At 40.9% G+C, this 27,669-nt stretch overlaps 1 protein-coding gene across 3 annotated transcripts in view; it reads right to left on the bottom strand.

Moving 5' to 3' along the window:
* Positions 1-27,669, bottom strand: part of actn1 (actinin, alpha 1) — a 56,920-nt gene that overhangs the window by 13,218 nt on the left and 16,033 nt on the right. For all 3 annotated transcript variants that reach the window (XM_085392406.1, XM_085392404.1, XM_085392403.1), the window contains exons 2-12: positions 17,199-17,313; positions 16,673-16,792; positions 12,594-12,680; positions 11,911-11,998; positions 8,507-8,585; positions 8,132-8,213; positions 7,302-7,387; positions 2,559-2,651; positions 1,321-1,551; positions 347-494; positions 41-191 (exon numbers count right to left, since the gene is read on the bottom strand). In XM_085392406.1, the coding sequence (XP_085248532.1) occupies positions 41-191; positions 347-494; positions 1,321-1,551; positions 2,559-2,651; positions 7,302-7,387; positions 8,132-8,213; positions 8,507-8,585; positions 11,911-11,998; positions 12,594-12,680; positions 16,673-16,792; positions 17,199-17,313 (1,280 nt within the window). The remainder of the gene's footprint in view (positions 1-40; positions 192-346; positions 495-1,320; positions 1,552-2,558; positions 2,652-7,301; positions 7,388-8,131; positions 8,214-8,506; positions 8,586-11,910; positions 11,999-12,593; positions 12,681-16,672; positions 16,793-17,198; positions 17,314-27,669) is intronic.

The raw sequence follows: 27,669 nt of genomic DNA, 5'->3' as shown, positions 1-27,669 counted from the left end.
ATCCTTTTATTGATCCACAGAAGGTGTTCACTTCTCTTACTTTAACTCCTGTGCAATGGCTGCAATCTGCTCCACGCGGTCCTGGTGTGCCGCCAGGTCACTCTCAAAGGCCTCGTGTTTTTTCAGCAAAGCCTTAATCTCTGACAGAGAGGCCGTCTCATAGTCCCGCTTCTGCAGCATGTCCTCTTTACCTTCAGGGGGAGACACAGAAAGTATATCATTAAAGCTAAAATATCTCCCACCTATACTTCTGCATTTTTACTTTACCTCAGCCACACAGCACTAAACACAGGAGCGCTCTGGTTCGTTATGTTCATATGTGCACTTTTTTCAAAACAGCAGATACCTTCAGTCCAGGCTTCGTGGATGGCTGCTTTCTGCCTGAACTTCTCTGCCAGGTGGTCGAGTCTCTCCAGCCTACGGATCTCGTTGAGGAGCCATTCTTCGTAGCCTTTCTCTGCTCCCTCTAGATTTCCCCATGCATTGTTAATGTCCTGCATGAGGCAAAGGAGAAACAGTCTAAAACAGGCTGTGACTTCAACGGATGAAAATCTGAGCTATAAATCCAAGTAAACAAAACAGCTTTCATGTTCTGCGACTACATATATTATTTTACAAATACACACATCCACAACATAACATTACTTTACTTAAACCTCACATTTACTTTTATGGCTCACTGTCTTAAGTCTGTACTTAGCAACTGTATATATTCTACTTAAGGAGTGACGACTTATTCTGTTTAGATCAGTCCTCAACGTGGAGCTGAGACTGCTAAACCTTGAGTGTAAAATGTTAAGGTACTATTTGTTGCACTGTTTGAAAATGCTAAATGTTTTACATGCATTCAAATTGCTTGGAATTTGCATGTGCAAATGTTGAGCACCTTAATTACACAAAAATGGTTTTAGAAACTTGGTTTGAGCCATTTAGAAGTTCAAAAGCAGTTGTTACTTTTGTCTGGCTGTATTTGAGCTTTGATAAATGCTTTGCAGATGAGGCTTCATTGCCTTTTTCAGTTAATAATGAAAGCTTTAAGACTGAACCAAAAGGGAATTGAAAACAGTGAAGTTACAGTTGGTGGAATCTTATTCGATTTGTTCGTATACTATTTATTTCACAGTTATAATGGGAAAAATGCCTCCTGATGTTTTGAGACTTTACAAATTGTAAAATGTTTATGTAATTGTTGTCACGGCGTAATTATTCATATTATGTAATAGTAGAAAATGCAAAATTGTTAGAGTAAAGAAAGTTACAATGTTTTCTGACATCTCAAACTTTTTCAAGTTTGTTCTTTCAGAAACTGCCCTGACTTACCGAGACCATCTTTCCCTCAGAGGGCATGAACGCAGGCCTGTTGCTGAGCCTCAGCTTGGTCTGCAGGGTGTTGAAATTGATCTCCAACTGGCACTTTTCCTGCACTTTGGGCGGCTTGTGGAGGCGGCGATAATCTCTGAAGTCCTCCAGCTTCTGCTGCATGGCCTGCATGGTGTTCTCCGGCATTCGGTTCTCCAGCCAGGGGATGGTGCGACGGATCCACTCCAACAACTGGGGTGTTGTGTAATGTGTGGAAAAGTGTATGTATGTATGTGTGTGTGGTAAAGGATGAGATTATGAGGAGGCAGATGGAGGGAAAATGAGTTCATGGAGATGAATGGGGAAGAAGAACCATGCAAATCACAGAAAATGGAGCGTAATGATCGTCAGAGAGGAAGAAGATGAGATGTGTTGGATGTGATTGACATGTGAAGAAAGAATATAAGGTGAGATAATTAGTTGACTAGTTACGTTTTACTAACTGATTGCAACGAAATGTATGTTTTGTGTCTTTTTGTTTTCTCTCATTTTCTTTACCATTATCTATAACACAGCATCAGATATACACAAATATTTTTGTATTGAAAGTTCACTTATTTTAACCTGACTTTACAACAAGAATGCACCAAAAATAAGTCTTTTTAAAATAGTTTTTAAATAAACAGTTAACTTTTAAAAATCCACTGATTTTTTCAAGGAATTGTTCATCATTTGGGGAAATAGACATACTTTCTTTTGTCATGAGAGATAAAAGTCTCAGCTTCAGTGGCATAAAGTGCTAGCCTGAACCTGCCCACTGGTACTGTGGTAGGTAAATACGTAAGGATAGAATGAAATAAACACGTTAAGTTCATATCTGTTTGTTTAATCTGTGACAATTTACATAACTGTAAGGTAACTCTATAATGTTATCATGCAGCATGTACTTTACCAATCTGGTCTAATTCTCTGCTACATCAAAAAACCTCATTTATAAGCAAATGGTATAAAATGAGAGAGAAAACAGACCGACTACCAAAAAATCTGATTTTATCTGGTGCACTTCTATGCCTAAAACCTGTTTGTCTGGCCGCTGGTTATCTTGATCTGCCATGTTTATACCTGTTTAGAGCACAAACACCCCCAGGGGTAGGAGGTGAAGGAGTGGTGCAGTAAGGGTGGGGAAAACAGAAAGGGGGGGGGGGGGGGAGTAGAGAAGTTGCAGGGCAATTAGAGGATAAAAACTGGGGTGTGCTCACATCACTGGCCAGCTTCTCATAGTCCTCCATCAGCTGCTCATTCTCTTGGTTGACAGCCAGCACCTTGCAGATCCTGTTGGCCGCTGTCTCTGCCTAAATGGCGGGAGCGAGGGGGGGGAAACAGAGTGAGACCCACAGCTGAGAGAGACAGAGCAAATTTTGAGCCTTGGTGTTATGCAGCTATCTCTAATGTTCCTTGCATATCTAACTGGTGAGTGTGCCACAGGTGATATATTTGATCTGACTGCATCCATCCATCCATCCATCCATACTGCCTACACAGAAGCACTCCAAGATTTCCCAAATGAGTCATTTTTAGGGAATGAAGCAATACATCAGCAACAGCTCTGCAGGGAAGTAAAATCAGGACAGTCACTGCATGTTACCATACCTATAATGTATAATGATGCCTGGACGTGTGTGCTGTACTGAGAATGTCAATGAAATGCCCCAAGATTAAATAGAGTCCAGCCTGTTTCCAGCAGGCACGACTCTAGAGAACAACGGTGACAACTCAGAGAGCTGTAACAATGATGCATTAAACTGTACCTGCCATCAGGTGTAGGGGCAGCGTTCTCTCTGCAACACTATCTTTTTATAGCATAGCAGCAGCAAATAGTGTTATTTTAGCCTCTCAACCTACATAAAGAGAGCTCTGACTGGAGAAATGTAGAGTGAAGCCCAGTGGGGGAACAGAGGGGCTCATCTCTGACATAACACCTCTCTCAGTCTTTAATACTGAATGCACAATGTATGAATAAGTCACTGTGACGATATGTAGTCAGGTAACCTGTTGTGTGTAAGATGAAAATGCTGTAAAGAGAAAAGAATTCTGAAAGAAAATACAAGCAGAAACTGAAGTGACATGCATAAAGTCTGGAAAATATGCAGCAGATTTTAGCTGAGAAATGCAGCACACCCAGACACAGTTTTTAGAATAAAACAAGAAACTCCATCTGCGACTGCAGCAAATCAAAACCATTGGCAATATACCTCTGAAGTGCTTGACAAGTAAATGTATTGATTGAAAAGGCAGCACAGCCTTGCAGCAGTGTCCTTTTAGAGGGTGCACAGTCTCAGTAAGCTAAACCCGAGTCTCCCTCCTGCCCCATTTCATAGTTCACAGCCTGGCATCCCACACTGAGGACTGTTTCCAGCCTCTTTTGTTAAGAGATCACAGGGGAAAACTTGGCTCGGTCAGAGACATGCTCCGGGGGTTCCACCAGGAGTTGCCTTAAAAGGAGAGCCATGATGTGCAGGTCGTGCTTCTGTGAGCAAATGTTTGCATGCTGGGCCTGTTTAATGAAAGGCTCGACAGCCAGGACCTCTTTCATGAATTACTTTGTTGTGACATCACAGCGACCAGAGGGAAGGATTATTAAGGTGAAAACCATCTTCCCATTTATCTGCGGTGCCACTGTGGACACTGCCCTATTTTGTGTCTCTTCTGTATGATCAGCAGAAGCCCCACAGACCTGCTGCTCAAACCTTCAGGTCAGAAGAAAGTCAACTCGAAGAGATGGTTTGTTTCAGACAGTGGAAAAACTAAGGGGGCGCACCAAGACTTGATATAACAAATATTTTTAATGGAACAATTAAAGGAAATTTTATCATAATAGGTCCCGCATTAAAACCTAGAGATCATAGTTCTTTGATTCTTTTGACATTCCTTTTTTGATTCAAGCCCTTAAACTTGCAATTACTAATTTTTAGCCCCTTTGGGACAGCAGAAACACTCATTAAACACCACAAATTTCTACCAAATAACAGATTTTGAGCATGATTGCAATTTTCCCTCCCGTTCCCTCCTGTCTCTTTAGCAGCTATAAATGAGTTCTTTTGTCTAGTGTGAAGTTTAACTGAGCTTTTCACTTTAAACATTTGACAACACTGACTGAGAAACAAAAGAAATAAACTGGCATGTCTGACAGCAAAACTAAGAGCTGAAAGAAGCTAAAACAAAGCACAGAAGAGCGACAAACTGTGATAAAATTCTGGGCACTCTCCTCGCCACACAGACTATGCACTAATAAAAATGGACCATGTGATCCAATGTTAATAATGGGGCCGTAACTTAAAATTGGACCTTAAAGAAGATGGAATATGTGTGTAACTACAAACTCCATCAAAGCTCAATGAAACCTCCACAATGAGAGAAATAACTAATAGTTTTTTATATTCATGTTCCATTGTCATGTAGCAAACAGGTGATACACGTGTCTCCTTGCTGCCACCTTTTTTGAACAAGGGAGAAAAAGGAATAACAACATAATCATGTAGCACAGAATCTATTTTTGGATCAGAGACTGAATTGTAACCTGATTATCAGGAATTACACTTCCTTAAAAAAACAATACTGTTATTTAACTTTGTGGAGTTAATGTGAGGATTTCCACGTGCAGAGCGTTCCAACATAGGAATGTCTAACTCATAGTGTTTATTGCTAAATATCTGCCCTAAAGGGTGAAATCGGAGGTGTTAAAGAGAGGAGGAGTAACTGTTCCTCCACCCATTGTTTCTGAAATCTACGCCAGAGCTGTAAAACTGTGTGCCAGCCAGCAGCAGTTTCCGGACTCCTGCTTCTCAGGAGAGCTCCATTAAGAAGTGGATCCTAATAAAGATTTTAAGTACAGGAGACTTAGCGGATATCCTGCATGTGTGATAAGTCTCTATTACTCGCTGCGGAGATCTTTAGCGGATTTGGCATGTCTTTGGAATAATATATTCCACTGAGAGTGCAGGGACTAGTTGCAGGGGTGTACATTGTATCAGGGATCAATATACTGCTGAAAGAGAGGAGATAAGGAGGCTCTGAATAAGCCAAGTCTCCCAGTGGAGCCACCCACAATAAAAATGCATCAAGCGATAGCACTTCGAGGCACATAAACTCAATTTTCAGATAGCAATGATGTCAGCAATGCAAATATGTGTGTGTTTCTTGGATTGCTTAATGTTTTAATATGAAGTCAGAGCAACCAGATATCCTACTCCCACCTAGTCTATAATCAGGATTTGCTGTGCAGAGAGGAAGAACTCTGGGTGCCCTGCCTTTACTGCAGGACAAGAGAAAATGCTCTTTAGAAACTTATGTTATTGTAGTAGGAAACGTGACACTTTACATACGAATTCAAAACATAGACCCTGCTTTTAGCTCTATTTTTCATCTCCACAGACTTCCTGTTAGCTACTGAATGTTCCATTATGTTAAATACGTAAACTCTTATTGTTTCTGTCTGCTGTCTGAAGCTGGACCAATGATGTACAGTAAGGGTTTTTGAACATTGCTATGAGGGAGGTGTAAGTGAATGGAAACATGGAACTGTATAACCCAAACAATGAGCTAAAAAAAAAACGCTAAAAAGCTTCAGAGAACTAAGACAAAAAAAATACTGCCAACCAGTACAGCAGGTATTTTGTGATTTTTTTTTTACTTTTTATTATGTTTTATTTCTCACCTTCTGTTTGCCTGAGAATGCGTGGTAATAACACGACACATAAGTCATGACGGCCTTCTCATCTGGCCTCAAGGTGCTAATGATATCTGCCAAGGGAACAGAGGAAAAGGAGAGAGGAAAGGGAAGAGAAAAAGGCACCAGTGTAAAAGTGTGCAGAGACAAAAAAAGGCCAGCAGGGGGTGCAGTGACAAGTTATCTCCAGTTTACCTGCAGTTGGTCTTCAAGTTAGCTTGTTATTAGCGATTCTTAATTTTTCTCGTGAAAAGTGAGATGCTTGCCTTGATTCAAAGTGGGAGGTGGAAGCATGAAGTGAAAACACATTCATTTTATAAGGAGTAATGGTTTCTTGAGTGTTTTAACTTTTCATTTTGTTGCATTGAGAGCCAGCTGTATGTCATCCCACACCTCCTTATCTATGATGCAATCCAGAGTCCAGCTGTAGTTTAACTTCTCTCAATGAGGCACACCACTCTCTCCACTTATAAACACAGACGTTTTTAGTGCACGTTGCTTAAACACAGCTGTGGTGAAGTGCTCTCTCCACTGCTGGGCCTCTTAGATGAACCTGGCTCTTATATAACTTGTGCCTCATGATGCTGCAGAGGTGCAGCACAGTCTCACATTTCCTGTTGTATTTCTATGTACGCTGTTGTCAAACTAACAGACAGGAATTCGTTATCCCACTGAGAAACTCCAAAGTAGCACTTCTTTCCTGTAAAGAAACAGGGAAATGGACTCCTGTGTGTAACCAGCTGCCACATATCCAGCCTCCTGCTTGACTACGAAGTACCAGTTTTAATTGTATTCATTCCTTCACTCTCAATTTAAGCTGTCACTCCGAGGGCTGAACATAATCGTCCAATTAAACAGTCACATATCCCCTTCTGTAATACACTTCAGGCTAATTTGTGTCAAGCCATTGCTGTTATCACAGCCAATCACCATCACTCCGATCAGATAAACGTCGCCACACTTCCCACTCTGCTTTTGCTCAGCACCATGAAACCCTAATGAGGGGTGGCTCCGCTAGCCTGCAGTGCCATTACAACAAGGTAGACTGGAGACACACTTGCACTCGCTGCCTTTAAGAACAGCGTGTTTTTGTCCCATCATGCATTTGGTAGTGTGAACCATGCGGAAAGTAAAGAAGACGACCCCTGCAGGGGGCGTTGTGCACTGCAGAGAGAAGGATACTGTTAGGAGAAACACGTGGAGGTGGAAAAAAGGGAAAGAGGGGAGTGAGGCGAAGAGGAGAAGGAGGAGGAAGGAGACGCTGCATCCAGGATACCTTCTGAGCGCCTGAGAAGGCGTGGTAGAAGCTAGAGACGTAGGTCATGATTGCCTTCTCGTCCGGACGGGCAGTGCCCACAATGTCTGTGGGGAAGAGAGGACGTCAGGGAGGGGATGGAGGTTAGGGTTGAGTGGGAGGAGGTTGAGGTTGTTAAACACAGAACAGTTAAATGAAGAAACAGGAAACAAAACTCATCACATAAATAATATTTAGAACGAAAACAAAATCAGTGGTATGGACCAGATGCGCTTATGGGCTTTAGCTACATCTCTTAACAGAAAACCTCCAGTTTTCAAATCTAAAAACTACTTGGTGAGCAAACCATACTTGAAGATACAGGATGACGTCAGTAAGGCTTAATTTATTTGTAGAGAAAGAACTGAATATTTACATTTAGTAGAAAATAGTCTCCCATTGTTTGCACAGCTGCACAAGTGAATGCTAAGGCCAAAATATACCCTCTCAGGAATCAGGATAACGCGCACTTGTTGAAAAGTTGGTCATTTAAAGTCAAAGCAGAATGTCATTACCAAAAAAAAATTCAACAAATAGACAGAAAAAGTGGTATTTTTTGCATTCCTCCACTCTTTCTGAAGGCACAGTAACTCTCACAGCTGTAAACACTAAAGCAGTTAGAGTGGTTGAAACTTGAAATAAAGTGATGCAATAATACAAAGATCGAGTTAAGGTGACACCGAGGTCTTCAAAGAGCTTTCAGATTTCTGAAGAGGAAATCTAAGAGAGCAGATTTTTGCTTTTAAACAAAGAGAGGCAAGAAATCTGCTCTTCGTGACGTGATTTTACAGTTTGACTCCCTGCCTGCTCACCTTCTGCGTCCAGCATCTTGGGGATGTCCAGGTACTTCTCTGCCACGTCGAAGGCTGTGTTCAGGTTGGTCATGGGGTCGTCCTGGCAACAGGAACAACCAGCAGATCATCAAGACTTTTACATTGCTTTTAACTGCACCATAGAAATAGTTAACATCATCATTGGAGATATAAGCATGGTAATTAAAGTTAGCTACAGGGGCTGGCAACCACTACAGAAGAAGGTACAGCTAGAGTTTCTCGTTAATTGGTCAGAAGACAATCATGTTACTTCCTTGTCTTATTTTCAGAGTTTATTTGAGGCATCTGAAACGCAGTGACTCCTGTCTACAGCTCCAGTTCGGGGTTTCCATTGCCTTTGAGCAGCACACTCACCTTGCGCAATTTTCCATAGTCAATGAGCTCTGGACGGTGTCGATGAATGAGCGCGCAGAACCCCAAACCATCTTTCCAGCTGAGAGAACGAGGCAGAGAAAGAGTGATCAGGAAAAATGGCAGGAATTTAACTTTAATCAAGACCATCCCCATCAGTCTGTCCTCCTTAATCAGCTCTGTGTCAACCCCGAATCATTCCAACACCACGTGCCATTTTACTGTCATCTTCTGCACCAAACGTGCTCAAACAATAGCTCTTAAGAAATTCAATGTTTTTTATCCTTTGCCATGAAATTTTTCTTTGTGCTTTTGTTGCAGAATAAGAAATAAGACATACTAAGACGAGACAGATGTTCAACGTGTGTTCGGGACCCAAGGTGGGGCTTTTGGTGCTTTTCAAAAGAGAAACTGTTTAAAACTCGGATATCTGTTGGAATTTGAGCGCCAGAGCCTGGAACACACTCAAAGAAAAAGATATTCCTGCTCAGACACTTTTGTACACTCAACAGACATGATATCTTGGTACTGGTTTTCTTTCATTTTCCAGAGCAATTGTCTTGGCAAGCGATCTCACTGCGACTCACTAACAGATGTTACGTGGTTCGCTTTTTATTGTATGCAGAAACCAACTGGCTCTCTTCTGCACAAATACAATAGAATGCCAGGTTTTAGTGACTCATATAAAGTTATTTATAATTCATCTTCAGCATTTACTGCATTTTGTCATATTTAAACGATGCAGCACAACAATCTTCATGCAGATATTCTCTGCCTATGCTTTCCCTTTTGATGAGACTGGCAATAATGCTAACATTTGGCCATTTGATGATCAACATGTTATATGCACTAATATACTCCCATATCATCTAGATGCTGGTAATGTAACCATGTGTTCATAAGACACCAGATGGCCAGATCCTCTTTTACCCAGAACATGGGGTGTCTATGATTTTCAAAAGGAATTTCAAACTTTGATCACACATGCTTACACTCCACAGGTGTTTTTTTGTGTTGTTTTATTTGGTTTTCTTTTGTTTTATTATATTTTGCCGTTTTCACTGCCTTAAGGCACCGTTAACCTAAACAGGACTTTAATCCTCTGTGTTCAGCACATCAGGATTGTGTGTAATAAAATGTGCTTTATAAAGGAAACCGTCATTGCCTTCAACCTAAGTAAGCCTAAGCACAAAGAAGGCCTTTGTATACAAATAATTCTCAATCATTTAAAACTATCATGCACTGTGATGTAATCTGAGAAATAATTCCGTATCATATTACTGAGCTATTGTCAATTGTTTTGTTTTGCTCTTATTTATATTTCACTACTTTCCAGCCTTTCGTATCTCCAATATGTGGAGAAAAGCCGACCATGTGGATATTTTGCGATTTTAAGATTAGATATTAGATTTGAAATTATTTCCAAGTCATTGCATCCTATTATTTTTGGATCCCAGGTTGTAAAATCCATACAAGGCATAGCAGCTAAATCTGATTTTGATCGTGATTCTGTTTCTCTGAAATATATTTCTAGCTTGGCCTTCTGTGGCTCATTGATTGGTGCCCTTGGTGCTGAAACCAGTCGGTCTAAATGCAGCACGATGAGATGGAGCCTCACAATATCATCAATCTGGGGAAGCTGGAGAAGGTTTATTAGTGCTTTCTGGCTCCAAACAACAAATTAGTGAGATGGGATGCTTAATGTATTATTCGCCATAAAAAAGTGCCTGCAATGCACAACAGGAGTTTTTACAAGGGTGCTCATTGCTTCTTATACCTGAAGCAGCAGTATGTGAGCGTTCAGAGAGAAAAAGCAAACTCTGTACTCTTCCCTCCTCTTCCATCTCAAAAGCCCTGCTATCATCTCTCACAGTGAGACCACATCAAAGATCGGGACTCTGCTCTGGCAATCCCATTCTCCTGAAATGACCTCATCTCCACCTTCTCATCTCAGCTTTCATCCACATCTGAGGATCACAGAGGTCTTCTTTCAATAATTCAACATACATGGAGGCATTCTGTGTCATGGATCCAGGCCCAGCCAGGCCTGAAATAGGGATGCCTGGGTAGCATCCTCACTTGTATTTTCACATTCAGAACTTACAGCTAGTCGCTGTAATTTGATTAATTATTTGCATGCAACATGTCTATGGATAATTACTTCCACTTCCTGCGTTTCACAGTATACTTTACGAGGATGTCTACTGTCTGTTCCTGGTTAAGGGTGTGCACTCTGCTATTTCAAGTCTGATCTGTTACCTATCAACGCTGTCTGAGGCAACAGCTCTCATCTGCATCGAGTCTGAGCTATTTATGAAATTATGTGTTTGTGTAATTCGGGTGTTTTAAAAAATTAACTCCACATAAAGACCTCACTGAAACAGCCAAGCTGAAAACCACATTTTAACTGAAGCAGTGCCCTTTGCCGATATTTGGAGAAGGATTCATGCATAAAAAGCTTACCAGTAGGAAAGTATCATGTGTCAGTAAGGGGACTTCCAAAATTTAAAAACACTTCACTGAAAGAGGCTTATGCTTTAATTTTTTTGGCATAGGTGGCAACAAATGGTTGCAACAGGATACCTGAAAGTGCAAGTCCTCGAACACGAACAAAGACTAAACCCAAATACAGAATTTAAACACATGATGAAGCATCCTGTCAGAGATTTAAAAAAAAAAAAATCTCTAACAGGTTGTCTCACAGCTGGGACGCAACCTAAGAATCTGTGTTGCATTAAGGTTATTCATAGTTCATAGTGTTAGAAGAGATCTAGATCACAAGGTGACACAAATACACTTCTGTTTATGTGTGTGTGCACCTGCCAGTCGAGCAACAACATGCCTCAGGTGCTTAAGCGTTTCATCGTCCGCCCATGATGAGATTTGTGCGTTTGCAAAGATTTGTTTTTCCCAGAGTTTCCAAAACAAAGACGAACAACAAAGACAAAGGTAACATAAGCCAGAGTGGACGGGACGATATTTAACCATCCTCCTGTAATCCAGCTCTGAACTTTTGCTCAGGTAATATCTGCTTACTGTATCTCCTGATTGTCAGAAATATTTCCAACACTAAGCAACAAACTGGGCTGTTTTCCTTTTTCCCCTCATCTTATTTTAAGGTTTGCTTATAAATGAGCATTAGAACAACGAAGAGCCAAAAGCAAAAATGCACAAAAGGTAAATTTTTCCACTGAGGTTAAGCTAAAACTGTTTTTAGCTGAGGTGAAGGCACCCCTGCTCGTACACATTCTTTAGTCTAATTTTCCCTGTTTGACATCAAATTTTGAGCCTCCGATAGTTATGTTTATGGTTCCACAATCTCATGTGATTAACTGCAACTGCAGCTTAGCATGTGAGTAAAACAACCATCTGTGTGGCTTAATTTGTGCTCCTCTCCAGCCTCGTACCTGATGTGAAAGTTTTGGATGTTAACATTCTTGTATGGCGCAGTCTTCCTCTGGCACCACAGCAGGAGGCCCTCTTTGGCAGATGTCTCTGTGGTTGGAGAGAAGGGATCATTGTGAAGTTGGAGGAACTCTCGGGCTTTTACTTTGACCGACTCTCCACTAATCCCTGTTTAGTGCTGGATTAAGTGGAGGTGAAGAGAATGGAAAGCATGTGTGACTGCTTGGAGGTTTCATGCTTTCCTATTTCCAGTCAATACCAAATGGTGTCAAACATCCTCTTTTAGCAAACCAGTAAAGCAAAGTTCACTAATAAACACAGTGTGGAAATGCCGCACAAAGCAAACTTTACAAACGTCTGGCGTTTAAATTGGATTATCCTGTAAATGCATTATATACGTTAACCATGGGCAGGACCACATCGCAAACGTTTCCACCTTGAAAAGAAAAAAAAAGAAGCTTTTTTAAGCTCAGTGCAAAGGTCTTAACACTGAGACACTGTGTCAATGAAAAGTGTTTTCAATTGCAAATGAAGACAGTGAGCTAGGCTTCTTTTCAATAAACCAAATGAATAAGATGCGTGTGGAAATGTTCCCACAAACACAACCACACACACACACACACACACACACACACACACACACACACACACACACACACACACACACACACACACACAATGCTACCTTCCACAGAAATGTCTTGAATGGCAAAGCGGAGGATAATGGTCCAGATCATTCCCAGGGTCATCTTGGCGTTGCCATCTACGATCTCTGTAAGAGGGAAAACCAGTAACATTTCAGGACTGATGCATTCAGCAGGCACTTATAGTATAATATATTTTTCTCACATCTGGCTTGTTTGGTGGTTTTCAAGCAAAGAAAAACTAAATTTTTAGGTTTAAAAGCTGACAATTTTGTCCATGGCTCTAAGGAGAAGGCAAAGCCCTTTGGTTTCATCTATTTAATGGATTGCCATAAACTTTGAAACTTTGCCACATCAGGCTTTACAGACTGCACCTATTCTTAGTCCCTTGATGTGGATTAAAAACACTCAATAAAACTCCTTCAACAGGGGGGAAAAAAAATAGCAGAAGAAACTCTCAGGAACGCAGACACGTTTAAAAACAAACAAACAAAAAAAACCCCATCATATTGCTCTGTGAGACTTGTACAGTAATATTAGATGTTAAGATTACTTATAATAGCTTTTAAAAGACTATATTGCTATTCTGTGTTGTATAGATACAGGCATTTACTGTAAATGTTATTGCAACAAAACTTATATGTATTTTGGGTGTTTGGAAAACATTTCCATTAAAATTATCATATTTTAAAGATGCTAAAAATACAGCACAACAATTGGATGTCATCCTAAGGCACCAACATCCCAACTTTGAGTAGTTTCTTATACTTAAACTACTGAGTGAATGCTTGTGAGGCCAGCAGTTTAACAGACTCACATAACCTAACATGCACTTGCACACAAACCAGCTACCAAAACAGAGAGTGGAGACGCTCAGGTTACAGCTCACGCGCAGGGAGGCTGATCTCATTTGCTGCTAAGAACTCCACTATATTTTGATCCCTATTTAGTAAAACAGCTACTTGCTGAGATATCAGTGTTCAAAATCTTTTAATCTCGATGCTTAGATTAGACAACAAGATAACCAAGAGGTCAACTAAACACTCAACTCCACTTTAATGATTTCCCTTATGTGTGCAGCAAAGCCTTTATGAATGAAACATGTGATGATTCAGTGATTTGAGCCAAGACCTGTTAAGCTGTCAATCAGCTGTGTGCCGGCAGCTGAAGGCTGTGAACGAACTGCCTGTGTCCAGCCCTCTCTGTGTTGTCGATAATGAAAATCCCCTCCAACAGGTCACCCTGTTTGCCCGCCTTCAATAATTATTTGTTTCTGCCTCTAATCCAATAAGGCTTGGAGCACGGCCGCTCGACTGTGACAAACTCAGACTGCGAGACGCCAGTCAGATGTCTCTGCGTGTAACGCGGTGCGAAAGACGCCCGCGATTGAATTAGGAGGCAGAAAAAAGTCAAGCTCGGTGCTTCAGGCTGACACATGCAGATACATGTTGAGATTAGCTCTAATGAACATGACTGATCCACCAGGGGAAGAACAAAAATCCTTCTAATTCCATTTGAAACTGCATCCCCCCGTCTTTTATCCCTCACCCACAACAAACCCCCTGAGGAGTCGCAAAGACCTGAGCCTTCGACTAGTCACTTCCCACCAACACAGCTAGCAGAGCGGCAGGACCAGGAGGGGATTCCAGGCGGATAATCTGTCTGGAATGTTGGTCTGGCTTAGGAGTTTTTATACTATTACTCTGGGCAGAAAAAAAATCTCTAGTTAATTTCAAGTTATTTCAATTAATTTAAATTTAAAATGCACCTGCCCTGTCTCAGTTGTGATTATTCGCTGGTGTTCTTTGTTTGTAATCAAATATTTTTGACTTTCCTACTGCTGGTCTCATTGAACACATAACTGATATCTCTCAAGCTAAGGAAAAATGACACAACCAGTTTTTTTTTTATAGTTTAGACATTGCAGATCAGGTCTGTCAAACTCATCTACCCCACAAGTTTGAGCTCATGTGGGGTGGACCAGAGTAACTAATTATTCCCCCTAATTGCAAAAATCACCTAAAATCTTATTCAGTTGCTATATTTTAAAATAAAATAATACTATAAGCCACTTAAAAAGTTGACATTTATACAGCTTGTGAATTAAAAATATGTTAAATCAATTTTTCATTCAATCCATGTTTACGCAGATGAAGCACAATTGTGACTTTGTCAGATTTTGCGTTGCAGCTCAGCTTTTGTCATTAAAACCTTCTCAAGCTAAGGAGTTCTTTGCAAGATTTGTGCACGACGCTGACAGAGACCGGCTTATGATGGAAAGACTAGAGATTCTGAACAGCAGGCGTTAAGACTGGTCAGAGGTTAACCTTATTAAGGAAGGGAGGCATTGGGGAGGGACAGTAATGCCCGTCTTAGCCACCGTCCAAGGGATCATATTCATTAAAGGGACACTTCACAAAAACATTAAAACATATAATACATCTTTAGTCAATACAGTTATAAATTGAAGGAGAATCTATCAACCTTAAATTCTAAGGCTTTAGTTTTGTTTATTTTCAGTAGAACAGACTCTGCTAGAGTGCTTTTTACAGTTAAAATTATTCCTTATTCCTGTATTTACCTTCAATTGTTCCTTAATGAAGAAATTTTCACTTGTCTCACTTTAAGATTAACCTCACTTTGCACATGCAGGTTTGTGGGACTTCTGTTATCATAGGCAGAGCTGTGTGGCTGAGTTGACTGCATTAGGCCTCAGTCACACAGCCCTAAAGACCAGTCAGCAACCATATGGCAACCAGAAAAAAATCCCACTGATAGGTGAGTGGCTGCTGGAGGTTGCTACAGGACCCAAAGAGATATATGGTGCTGCACTCCTCCTTGGGATTTCTTTGTTGCTAGCAGGTCGTCACCAGTAGTTTACCGCAGAAACAGAGAACATACACCTTCAAAGTAAAAGTTTCCCCTTTTGAAACCTGTTGATTGCAACAGTAAGGCAAACCTTTTACTATGAAGTTGAATTTTCCAATTTCCTTTTCTCTGTCCCATTTTTTCACGTTTCCAGGAAAAAAGGAGATTTTTGGGTGAAGCTGATCTTACCCAGCAACCACTTGCCAAAAGGCTGGGGGATACACATTTATAGCCACTGACTATATCAGGGGTAGGGGACTCCAGGCCTTAATGGCCGGTGTCCTGCAGGTTTTGGATGTGTCCTTGATCCATCACAGCTGATTTAAATAGCTAAATTACCTCCTCAACATGTCTTGAAGTTCTCCAGAGGCCTGGTAATGATCTAATCATTTGATTCAGGTGTATTGACCCAGGGTGAGATCTAAAACCAACCCTTGAGGTCTGTATTTCCCCCCACCCTTGGACAATATATAGAAATACCTGTTTCCAACTCAAGAACCGAAAACTTCATTTGTAAGCAGATTTCATAGGGATTGCAGTATGTGTTCAGGAACATAAATGTTAAACTGTTAACAGCAAAATCAGCACACCATCTTTAGTAATTCTGGGTAGTTTTTAAAGCCATCTTTCAGCGTTTTGAGGAGCTCTGCAAAATATCTGTTTACTTTCACTCTAAACTAAACAGTAAGCCAAAAAATATCTGACAGTATATGATTTTTTTCAGATTATCTACAGCCATTGACAGACTTCCTGTTTGTTGCAACACATGTATGCAAACTATGCATGTGGCCAAGACTGGGCAGACAGTCAGAGAGAGTGAGAGAGACAGAAAGTGAAAGTCGAGTGTTTACTCTGCTAAAGACTTGTTTACTCTCAGATGGGAAGAGGGTGGACATCCCCAAGTTATTTGTGCTGAACAATGAGCAGCCTCAGCCCCAGAGGGGATTGCTGATCCTAAGATCTACTCTCAGAAAATGTACTGCAAAGCACAAGCTCTGCCCGAGCACTCGGCAATAAGGATCTCATTAAACCGCACAGCAGCCTGTGCCACTGCCATGGTAACGGGTGAGAAAGCGAGAGGGAGGGCCGGAGGCCACATTATACATAACTATTTACAACAGAACAGTAGCTATTGATTTGGCTGATGACCTAATTAAAATCAACAGGTGACAAATGCAAACTAACTACAGAGAAGGTCATTCTGGGTTTTGTGGAAACTGTCTGACCTTTGCTTTGATGTGACATCACTCACCTTCAGCTCCAATAGAAACCAGCTTCACTCCTTTGCTGGCGATAAAGTCGAGGGCTTTGTTAACATTGGAAATCTTGTGGACTCTCATTTTGCCTCTCTCTGGTTTGGCCAAGCGTTCGCCTGGACAAGAAACACATTTTCAATTACAGAAAAATGTTTTTTGATTAGCAAAAATACATGACATCTTACAAAAACAATGTAATGTTATTTTAATACTTCATTCTGAACTCCACCTTCAAATTGACCTACAGCTCTGGTTTCCATCTGCATAATCAAATATGAAGGCCTTAATTTAAATTCCTCTCATAACCAGACACATTATAGAAGATAAAGCTGTTAAAATTGTGTTTCTTTAGTTCAAACAAACACGAGAGTGTTATCTACACTATGATTTAGCTGTCAGAAATACATTTTATACAAGCATACTGTTGGACTAGTCCTGTAAGGGGAATTCTGGTAGCTAAAAATCAACAAGTGCTGTTTTCATTCAGGTAATCTTGTTAAGCAAGGAGCTTTTTTCCCTCACCTGAGATGACCTCCAGCAGCAGCATGAGTTTCAGTCCATCCCGGAAGTCCTCTTCGATGTTCTCAATCTGCGTGCCTGCTTTCCTCAGGTGAGAGTTACACCAAGCTGTAAACGTCTATATGATGGGGAAAGAAATCAGATAAAAACACCGTCACATGTGTGTATTTAATGTGCTGCAAAATATACACCAAACATGAGCCAACCAGGTTCTTAAAGGGGCAAGTTTACTTATCAAGCAACTAGAGTTTCTTTGTTTGCATTGTATTGTATTGCAGGCTTATTCAGTTTTACAATCTGATGATATTGGCACTAGTTCAAAAAAATCAAGCAAGCAACGGTGACAATATCATCAGCAGGAGATTATTTGGATTAGCAGATTTATTTAATTAAGTGGGTTTTTTTGCATTTTCTCAGCCTTCCAGATCACACACCACTTCCTCCTCCTTTCAGACCTCATCTGCCCTTTCAAAGTACACACTGTTGTTGTGTCTTGAACTGTAACCTTTTTGCTGTAAGAGTAACGGGCACAGTGGATGGTGAATGCCATAAATCCTGCATTTTTGGCTCATTGCACTTGGCATAAATAATGGGACTAAATCTTTCTCTGACATATTAAATAACACCAATGTGGGTACAGTAGCGCACCAGAATTATCAGCTGTAAAACAAAGAACAGCTCACAGGAATGCTGTTAGCTTTAGGGCACAAATTTGGTAAAAAAATAAGAGAATCAACATAGTTCATCTTTTGGGAACTACGAATGTTTGTACAAAATTTGTGCATTTTCTGAGAATTTGAAGTAGATGCTGACATTTTTCAGTCTAGCCCAACATTGCTATCCACAGGGAAAAGCTGCCAGGAAATCATGTCTGGTTAGGATATCTGTGAACAAAATACTGAAACACTGCCAGCTCCGTTTACAGTTTATGAGGGATAAGGAAGTTCTCCTACAAGGACTAATAAACCACAACATCGGGACCTTTAAAAGTTACATATCAATGGAAATCTGTTGATGGACAGATGCAATCCCTGCTCCCACACTTTCACCTTTTCCTGTGGTGCCGACAAACTTGACTTCTGGATTTTCTTCACTCAACACACACACTGGACCATTGTATACATACAGTAGGTGTAGCAAGCCTTGGATTGTCTGGCATTGCTGGCATGCAAACATGCTAATGGAAACCATCTGGAGCAGGACCTCAACCGCCCAACAGGAGCTGGCATGAGGACTGGGCCCGTTATGCACCCTGTTGCAAAACGCCTTTTTATGAGTTCCCGGGTTAATTGCATCCACTGTGCGCAGATCAGACACTGTGTTTCCTCCAGAGAGCTGAAGGAGGACCTGCAGGAGCAGAGCCAGGCGTTTATGAAAGCCAACACTGTCTTTCACTGGCTTGCTTTCCACTGCTGGGGAACAAAAGCCACTTAAAAGTCATTGGCGATCTGGTTCGAAGCACTTGTGGAACTTCCGCGATGAGATCACGCTTAAAAATGGAGTCGCGTGAGGTTTACACGGCTATCAATAAACTACAGTGTGGAAGAGCTGGGTTTAAGATGTGTGCGAGGTTGATGGCGTGTGGTGGAGTAAGAAAAAAAACTGGAGGAAACTCTGTAGATACTGTAGAAGATGTGAAGGGAAACAGACAGATTATATGGTGTTTCATCCCTAAGGGCAGGACTGACGGAAAAAGACCAGCACTGAAGATTTATGTGCAAACAGCAGGCACACGCCCTGAACCCAGAAGATACTACTTTCCAGCAATACTACTCATGATTTAAGTCAAGCTCCAACAGGCACTAAGATATTTGAAATAATTCTAATCAATAGTCCCTTTAGGGGCTTTCCAAATGTTTTAAACAGTCGAGGCAGAGCTGTGCTGTCAGCAGCTTGTGTGAATACTGTGCAATTTAATCAAAGTATTAAGATAAGAGTGTTTGCTGGCTCTGCAGGTTCAGATTCTTACAATGTTCTGTCTCTTTTTTGTCTAAGATGTCATTCTTGACAAGTGCCAGCTCTTTTGTTCCCTCCTCTTTGTGAAACACCTTCAAAATAACAGAAAGACGATCTAAATTATATCAGGAAATTTTGCTAACCACCTGCAAACAGCTTCATGTTAAAGGAGAGCAAAAAAGACAGGAAATGGTGTGAAGTACAAAGTGGAGTGTTTTGTATGCTCTGAGCAGAATAAAATGAGTTTTTACCTAAAACTCGTGATTAGTGCAGGTTTATGAAGACCAGAGTGTTGAAAACACTCAGAGTGAAGCTGCAAAGAGCACAGTTGTGAAAACGACTAAAAGTTCCCAGAAGGAATGTTAGCTTGTTAAATGTCTTGGAAGGAGGGCAAGTTTGGCTGCTTCGGGTTGGACGACAGGCCTCCTCCTGACAGGAATTAGCCGGCCCTCCTGCAGTTTCTCTAAGTCTCTGGGTCACTGTGGAGTTTGGCAACAGCACACAGTCCAGGCTGGCAGCCACCTGCACCCTCACATGACCCCCCTCTGGCTGCGCTGTGGACTACACTCCCAGACACCTTCAGGTGTTCTGAGGCTCTTGGCAGGGCAGGGCTCAGAGTTGCTGCTCCACTGATCACAGAGAGACAGATTACTGCACGAGCAGACAGCCAAGCATGGCTTTGACCTGAAAAGCTCTAGTCAGTCTAATCTTACAAAAAAGAAAGTTAATAAAAGAAATGTGCACATTTTGTTGACCCAAGATCCACTTGAGGTCACCGCATCTGTGGGACTTGCCAGCGACATTACCCAGCACAGTTCAGTCCTCAACCTAAAAGTCTTTCTATTGTAATGTTAAAAATGAAGATATACTATCTGATCTGTTTCAAATTTTCCATCAATAAATTGTTAGGATGATAATTTATTTTCCTGGAATAAAACACTTTATCCTGGAAGACCAGATTTAAGATCCACTTTGAAGGATTCTTGGTTATAGTTGCTTGTCCAGCACCGACTGCTACAGAGTGGAAAGGTCACGTTTTCCCCATTGCTCCTCCTTGGGATTGAAAGTGACAACTGTGCAATGAGTTTCCATATGACTCAAGCTCGTCTTTGCAGAAGATTGCCAACCCAACTTAATTAATAGCCGTGGTGGACTCCCTAAAGAGCTAAGAGAGAAAAACCTCTGAGAGTTACCTAAGAGTGAGGCTGAAGGGCTTTCCCTGTGCTTAGCACATATATATTTATAGCCTGAGGAGGACGCAGGTTGAGTAGCATCATCAAAAAAAAAACCTTACACAGTATCATCAGGCACAATATGATGTGACATCAATATAATATACTTAAAACTTCAAGACTTACATTTATTTAAAAAAAACAATATTAAAGAAAGCCCATGTTTACCCATCATCTCAACTCTGTAGCTCACTGAGACTCTGTGTCTCTACTACCGTCAACTTCTCTCTGTGTGATTGTTGAAAAGCAGGGACTGATTTAAAAAGAAAACAAAAAAAAACTGTGTCATTGTTTTTGGATCTGCAACAAAAGGACAGAGTTGCCCACATCAATACAGCAAACTGACCAAAAACTCATGCAGCTGTGAAGCACCTAAAGCAATTAAAAACTGCTCATTATATGAATCCACGGTGTGGCGTGTCTCGTACTATTCCTCTGCACTCCATGTGCAACTGTTTGGTCCTTGTACAGTTTGTGTCAGTACAGTATGTGCTGTGAATCTCTGTAAGCTGTTGACATGTCTGCTCCAGAGTCCTGCCAGTGCAAAATCGTTCTCATTACTGCCGTTTAACGCAGTCTGTTTCAGCTTCAGCATCATAACGTGTAACAGAGCAAAGTGAAAGCATGACTGAAGGGCTGAATGTGTCTGTGGGAGGAACTGGAGGGTCGTAAAAATTGGAGGCCTCCCCCATTCTCTGCTCTCTCTCTTTCTCTGTCTGGTCTCAGCCTCCCAGAACTGAGGCAGACTGTAAAAACAACAGGGGTCAAGAGTGGGAGAAATCTGCTCCACATCAACTTCGGGGAAGTCTGCCAGTGAGCATCATTGCATGCAATGTTTGTCCCATGGCAACCACCGAATCCACAGTTCAGGACCCTTGAATACCACAGGATACTCAACCTGGATAACCTGTACTCAGTGGTTATAAACACTCTATAATAATTTATGTCACTGGGTATTTTGTTAACCACCAGCACCAATGAAAGAAATCTGACTCAGGTTTTAGTAAAATACAGCTAGAGATCAGTGAGCAACCATCTAGCAACCACTGGTTGCAAGGGAAAAATCTGTATGCAGTAGCTGTAATTACTATTCATGCAGCCCTAAAGGCCGGTCGGTAACCTCGTGGTAACTCCTGGTCACTAGGGAAAGGTGGTTGCTAGTAGTTACTACTATGAAATTGGTTGCAAAGAGTGCTATACTGAAAACTTTCTTGTGATGGCTTGCAGGTTGCATGTAGTTTGCATGGCAGATGTCGGTTTGGCAGATGCTAACGAAGCAGAAACAGAGAAAATTCACCTTTAAATTAAATGTAACCAACACATTTAAAAAGGTGCAACTTTTACTTTGAAGGCAGACATTCTTAATATCTGGTTTGAGTTGTACTTCCTTAAGCTCAAGTCTTTTCCCTTGTGACCATTTGCCAGATGGTTGCTAACCAGTCTCTAGACCTGTTACATAGAAGTTCACAGACATGTACTGCATGAAATTTTTATTTGTGATTGTCAAAGCCAACTGCTTACCCACAGATACTCTTGCTAAAGTTATTCTGCTAATATACTGGTAAAACTTTGTTTTGTTACCGTTTGCATTTGCTTGGTGGCTGTTATGCATAAAGAGGATATGAAACAGCTCACTGCAACCAAAATAAAATGGACTATTAAAGTCAATAAACATGCATATTTCTGTGGGTTTGGACATTTCTGGGAACATCTGGGGCAATGTTAATACATACAGATGAATAAATAAAAGAATAAAACTGACCAAGTTTAACTGCAGGGAGTGGGGCAAAAAGAAAAATGTATTATATAAATAAATAAGCAAATAAATAAAAGAATTCTGTAAACTTAAGAGCTTTTTCTTTTGTTTCAACCATACTGCCATTCTTTAAAGTGCTTTTTACAAAGCTGTTTGGATTTAATAGGTTCACTTATATGTAAACCTCAACCTGTCAAACTACCAGGAATAAATGATAATACTGATCATATATTGCAAAATGGGAGAAAAATCCCTAACAGACTTACAAGAAAAAAATCTACCAATATAATTTGACTTGATTTGGGAATTTTAAATATCTAATGAAGGTCAGCTCGACTGAAGCTTGATTATAGATGACACAGATTAACTTGTTTTAGCAGACTCATCCTGACATATGACATTACTCAATTAAAAGGTGACTGTGAGTAAGCCACTGTTGTTTTTATTTTAAAAAGCACTAAAGAATTAATCAGGTTTTGAAGCAGTGACTATGATTAGTAACTACAATCATTTCTCACTGTATAAAACTCTCACATATTTCCCTCTTCTTTAAAAACCCACCACCTCCCCTCACTCCTCTTCCTCTACTCCCATCCTCCCCCTTTTTGCCCACTCTCTCCTCTCTCCCACTTCATTAATCACCCTCACTTAGAAAAAAGATTTCCTGCCTCTCTGCCAGTTCCATATTAGTACAATCCTTTTAGTGAAACAAGCCAGCTCATGAGTGCGAGCCCCTGCCATATCCAAACACACAGGCAGGGTGAGTTTAGGCGAAAGAGGAAAGGCAGACTGTGCTGGCAGAGCCTTTGACACAGGAAGGCGGTTTTCAACACTGCGACCGGTTTCTCAAGCCTCAGCCTCCAGCTCAGGGCCTCTCGTGTCCCCACGAAACCCCAGAAACAGGCAGATAAACTGCAATGAAAAAAATAGAGTCTAGGAAAATATCTTTCCAGCATCTCCTCCAAAATGTTTAACAAAGATGGTTAAAAAAGAAGTAGTTTTTCTGTTTTATAATCAAATCCACAACATGAAAAATTGTACTGCTGCTTGCAGCTCCTGCAGTAATGAGAATAAATACTGTCTGGATGAGCTGACATGGAAATGGGCCTCTGTAGATCCTAGGCAGGTAAAAACTGTCATCTCTATCCTAAGTATTTCTCCTACCTTCACTTCATACTGGCTCGTGGGGCAGGAAAGTGCTGATGGAGAGAGTTTTTTGTTCCAGGAAAACTGAGCTGCTAACAGTCATACAGCACTTTCCTCCTCCTCAGACCCCCAGATGATTTCCTGATGTGTGATGGATTAGGACATTGCATTTAACCAGACATGCTCACAGAGAGCACATTCTGATTTAAAATGGCACCCCGGAGGAACAGCTGTGCAGGAGAGGAGTGCCTTGCTCAAGAATACGTGAGCAGTAAATGATAAAAGGCTGAGTTGTTCCTCATTTTCCCGTTCATGGGAAACAGGAAAAAAGCTTAATCGTAGCTGTGTTTGTAATTTTATTTCCAATAAATTACAGAAATGTGTAGATTCAGACATGCAAAGCATATCAGTACAAATAATTCACGCTTAATTAAAATTTGGTGAACTCTGACAATGCCGTTGAGGAAACTGAGGTCCAAGGAGACAAAAACACAGGGCCTTGTGGTATAAACTGAGCCCAAAGCACATCCAAGAGAAGCCTCTATGTGGCCAAAAAGCCACAAAACGCGAATGAAAACCAAGCTAAAGTTAAACCACAGCTGATGCTTCCCTGTGCATTTCTGACAATGCCATAATCTGATATTGGCTTCATTTATTTGTTACATCCTTCCATCCAAAACCCAGAACTGAGAATAAAGGTCTGGCAGAGCAGATCGGATAAGATTCGTGTTACTGCCGTCTTCAGTTTGGAGGCATAGCGGGAAAAAGAGCCTTGCAGGACGAGCCAAACTGCTGTCTGGATGCTCTGCAGACTGCTGCGCTGTGGCTCCATGCATCTGGCATGCAAGAAGGCTTAAAACCCATCTCAGAAGTTGAGGGGGAGACAAAAAAGAAACTGATGGTACAGAGAGGAATAACTATGTTATATGTTCACAGACAGAGACGATGAAGAACAGCCAGCAAGAGTTACTATCTCTAAGCCTTTCAAACCATGCCCAGCTGGTGGGGGGGGGGGGGGGACCCCAGGTAGACCCATAACTCACTGGAGAGATTTTAGATCTTGCCTGGCCTAGGAGTGTCTCAGGACTCCCCAGAAGGATCTGGAAAATGTTGCTGGGGCTTAGACAACTGCCATTGCAGTCCTACTTCGGAAAAGCAGATGAAAACTGTTGGATGGTTGGAGATTGTAGGCATTCACCACCAGCCAAGTTGCAGTTGTATGAGGTTTACATGGATGTAGGACTGTGCGATATGACCAAAATCTCATATCCCGATATAAGACATGTATCGTCCTGATAACGATATAAATCACAAAAATGTAACATTTTCTGTAAATTCTGTGAATCTCGGGCAGCTCGACTTGTGTGAAGTGTTTCCAGCTGGGCGTCGTGTAGGTGAAGTCGAGTGTTTTAACAGATGCATGAAACTATACATTTTTAGACATAAGTTGTAACGGCCGCCGTTTTCTTTGTATTTATTACACAGCGTGCTGCAGGGAAAAGCCTGTTCTAACGTTTGAGTCAAAGGTTTATTTTTTAGCACCTGACGGCTCTTTTTTGCTTCTCATCCGTAAATACTCTGCATACTCTTTCACGTGATTCAGTTTATACGCGATGGTTTTACCGTCGTTGTTGCTAACGACAACCCATAAAAACAGGCGCTTGTCCGTACGTAGTGTGGTTATATTAAATATAAGAGAAAGAGAGAACTTTAAGAAATGAATATAGCCACTACAGTGACCATCAAAACGGTGAAAAAATATTGCCGTAAACGTTTATTTTGCGACACCACGAAACAAACGATAGCGTAAAATGAAATGATAGACGTTTTTATATCGTCATCCGATATATATCGTTATATCGAACAGCCCTACATGGATGTATATTTTCAAAATTCAGAGTAATAATTTAAAAAGGAATTCAATAGGTGAGCACCACATATAAAACATAGCTGCAACCCCTCCACCCTTCAGTTCCTGAGTTATAGCATTGCGCAATGACCAAAAACAGTGTGATGTCACAGTCAAGCTGACCTTTGGGATATAAAATGCTTCATCATTTCATTAATCATTTTACCAACTAAAAAAGCTATTTATAAAATTCTAGCAGTCTTTTAGAATGATTCAATGGATTTGCAATCAGTCTTGACATTGCTGACCTTTTAGGGAACACAGAGTAAACTGAGGAAACCACGCACTAAAATTAAAGTCTCACCAAAGCATGCATTTTAAAGAATGAAGCAGGGGTTTCAGTCATTTGTCAGGAAGTAGCTGATTGACTGAACTCACTGTGTAAGCCAAACAGAGCTACTAGAACATCTTTCATAGCAGAAATGAGTTCAGTGTTGTCACTTTCTGGGCTCAACTCCTGGATCTGGGAACATGTTTTTGTTTTTTAAAGTCTGGCCCAGAGTCTAGTCTTACTGTCTGTCAACATCTGATCACTGAGCTGTTATCTCTTCTGCCCTAATGCAGTTTGTTGTACTAAAATCCACCAAAAGCAATGAATACGGTGACCAGAACTCCCAACAGTAACATGAAGCTGTTACTATCTATTTATGTCACACGTGTACTTAGGAACATTGATGCTACCGGTCAGTCAGACAGGTAAACAAACACACCCAAACAGAGGCTCCTAACATCCCTGCACGGGTGTGTAATAAAAGCCGCTGCTCCATCCATCCTGCTCAGAGTGAGTCATGCACATGAACAATATGACCTTTCTGACTCCTGAACCTGGAGGAGAGATGAAGGGAAGGCATCTGCTTTACTCTCTCTCTCTCCCCTCTCTCTCTCTCTCTCTGTTAGTAGTCACAGTGCTCTCTCTCCCTAACAGAGGAAGGGCAGGAGTGCCAACGAGCAAAGGGAGTGTTCTGAGAGGGTCAAAGGTCATCATTCATCCCCCTCTGTCTCCTTCCTTCAAAGCGCACTAGAGGATGCAGCCTGACTACCCACACTGATATTTAAGCACTCACTTCTCTGGCAGTGAAAACTGTGAACCAGGCCAAGGCTGAGGCTGCAGGGCACATGTGAGCGCTGGTCCAGTTGGCTGAACCAAAACTTACCAGTATAATCTAGCGGAGTGGGAGGAAATATCAATACAGCATGCTATCGCAATAATTTGCATGGCAATATTGTATTGATACAGGACACCAATATTTTATTGAATAAAAAATAATAATAATCTGGGAATGCTGTGAAGAAGAGGGCTCAGCTCTTGCACTACCATCCTAAAATAACATTAGCCGAGCAAAAAACATCTAATGCTGGACATGACAAAGCTACCTCCTTGTTCACAGCAAGCTAATGGCTCAGTCACACACACACACAAAAAAATAATAATAATAATAGAGCAACCTCCTTACATCTATGAACAAATAAATAAATAAAGATAGTGGCTTTCTGGTGATTTTAACCACTCTTAGAGAGATTGCTGAAGGTCTGCAAAAGGTCTTGCTGTCTAATTTATAGATGCAGACATGGCAGCATGTTGCAATCAGTCTGAATGACTGCCAGCTAGTTGTATTCTGTTTATTTTTCTATAGAACAGGAAGGTTGCAGAGAACAATTTTAACAGTTAACTCTGAATTTGTGTCTATGTAGACCGCAACAGATACGTGATTCTTGATGGTTTATGAGTTAATTGCTGTATCATTAGAAATCGATTGCATGTAATTGCCAACTTGGCCCCAATTAATCACAGACTGATAGCAGACTTCCATTTTACGGCAGATTTTACGGTTGATGTGCTTAATAATCTCATTTGACAGTAAAAAAAGAAAAATAACTGAAGTGAGATAACTTTATCTTATCGTATATCAACAAAGATTAACTTTGAGGACATAATCTCAATCTTAATTTACATCTCAACATGTTAGTGCAACACTCAGCATCCCACAAAATGCTAAAAATCACAATAATATCATATAGTGCTTGTAATATCGTGATAGTATAATCTCTGGTATAATCCCAGCACTGTTGTTTCCCTAGTATGTCCCCCTAAGAGCTGCATGACTAAACCACTCACTCTCACTTTCTTGTTCTCTCAGTTACTTCCTGTATTACAGCTCTCTACAGTTTCTGGATGACAAACACAACAAAGCCAGACTGAAAATTAAGCGAATATCACAAAACTTCTGGACAAATATTCAAATAAAACTGAAACTCCCTCACCTTCAATTAACTGCCCAGTTGTTATGCCTATAAAATGTTGATTAACAGCTGAAAAGAGCGGTTATTGTCTACGGACGGTGTCCTAAAATCTCCAACTAAAAACTGGAAAATATTCCCCTGACAAAAAGCATCATAATGAAGTTTTACTTGAAAATGATCTCAGAATTGTTGCCAGCGTTTCTGTACTCAATCTGCTAAGCTTTGCAGTCCAGT

The sequence above is a fragment of the Rhamphochromis longiceps genome, linkage group LG19 (genome assembly GCF_057381845.1).
Source record: "Rhamphochromis longiceps isolate RC_006_pf linkage group LG19, R_longiceps_female_GT1.1, whole genome shotgun sequence".
Classification (NCBI taxonomy): domain Eukaryota; kingdom Metazoa; phylum Chordata; class Actinopteri; order Cichliformes; family Cichlidae; genus Rhamphochromis; species Rhamphochromis longiceps.
The sequence above is the reverse complement of the archived record's forward strand: the minus strand, read 5'-3'. Positions and strand labels throughout refer to the sequence as shown.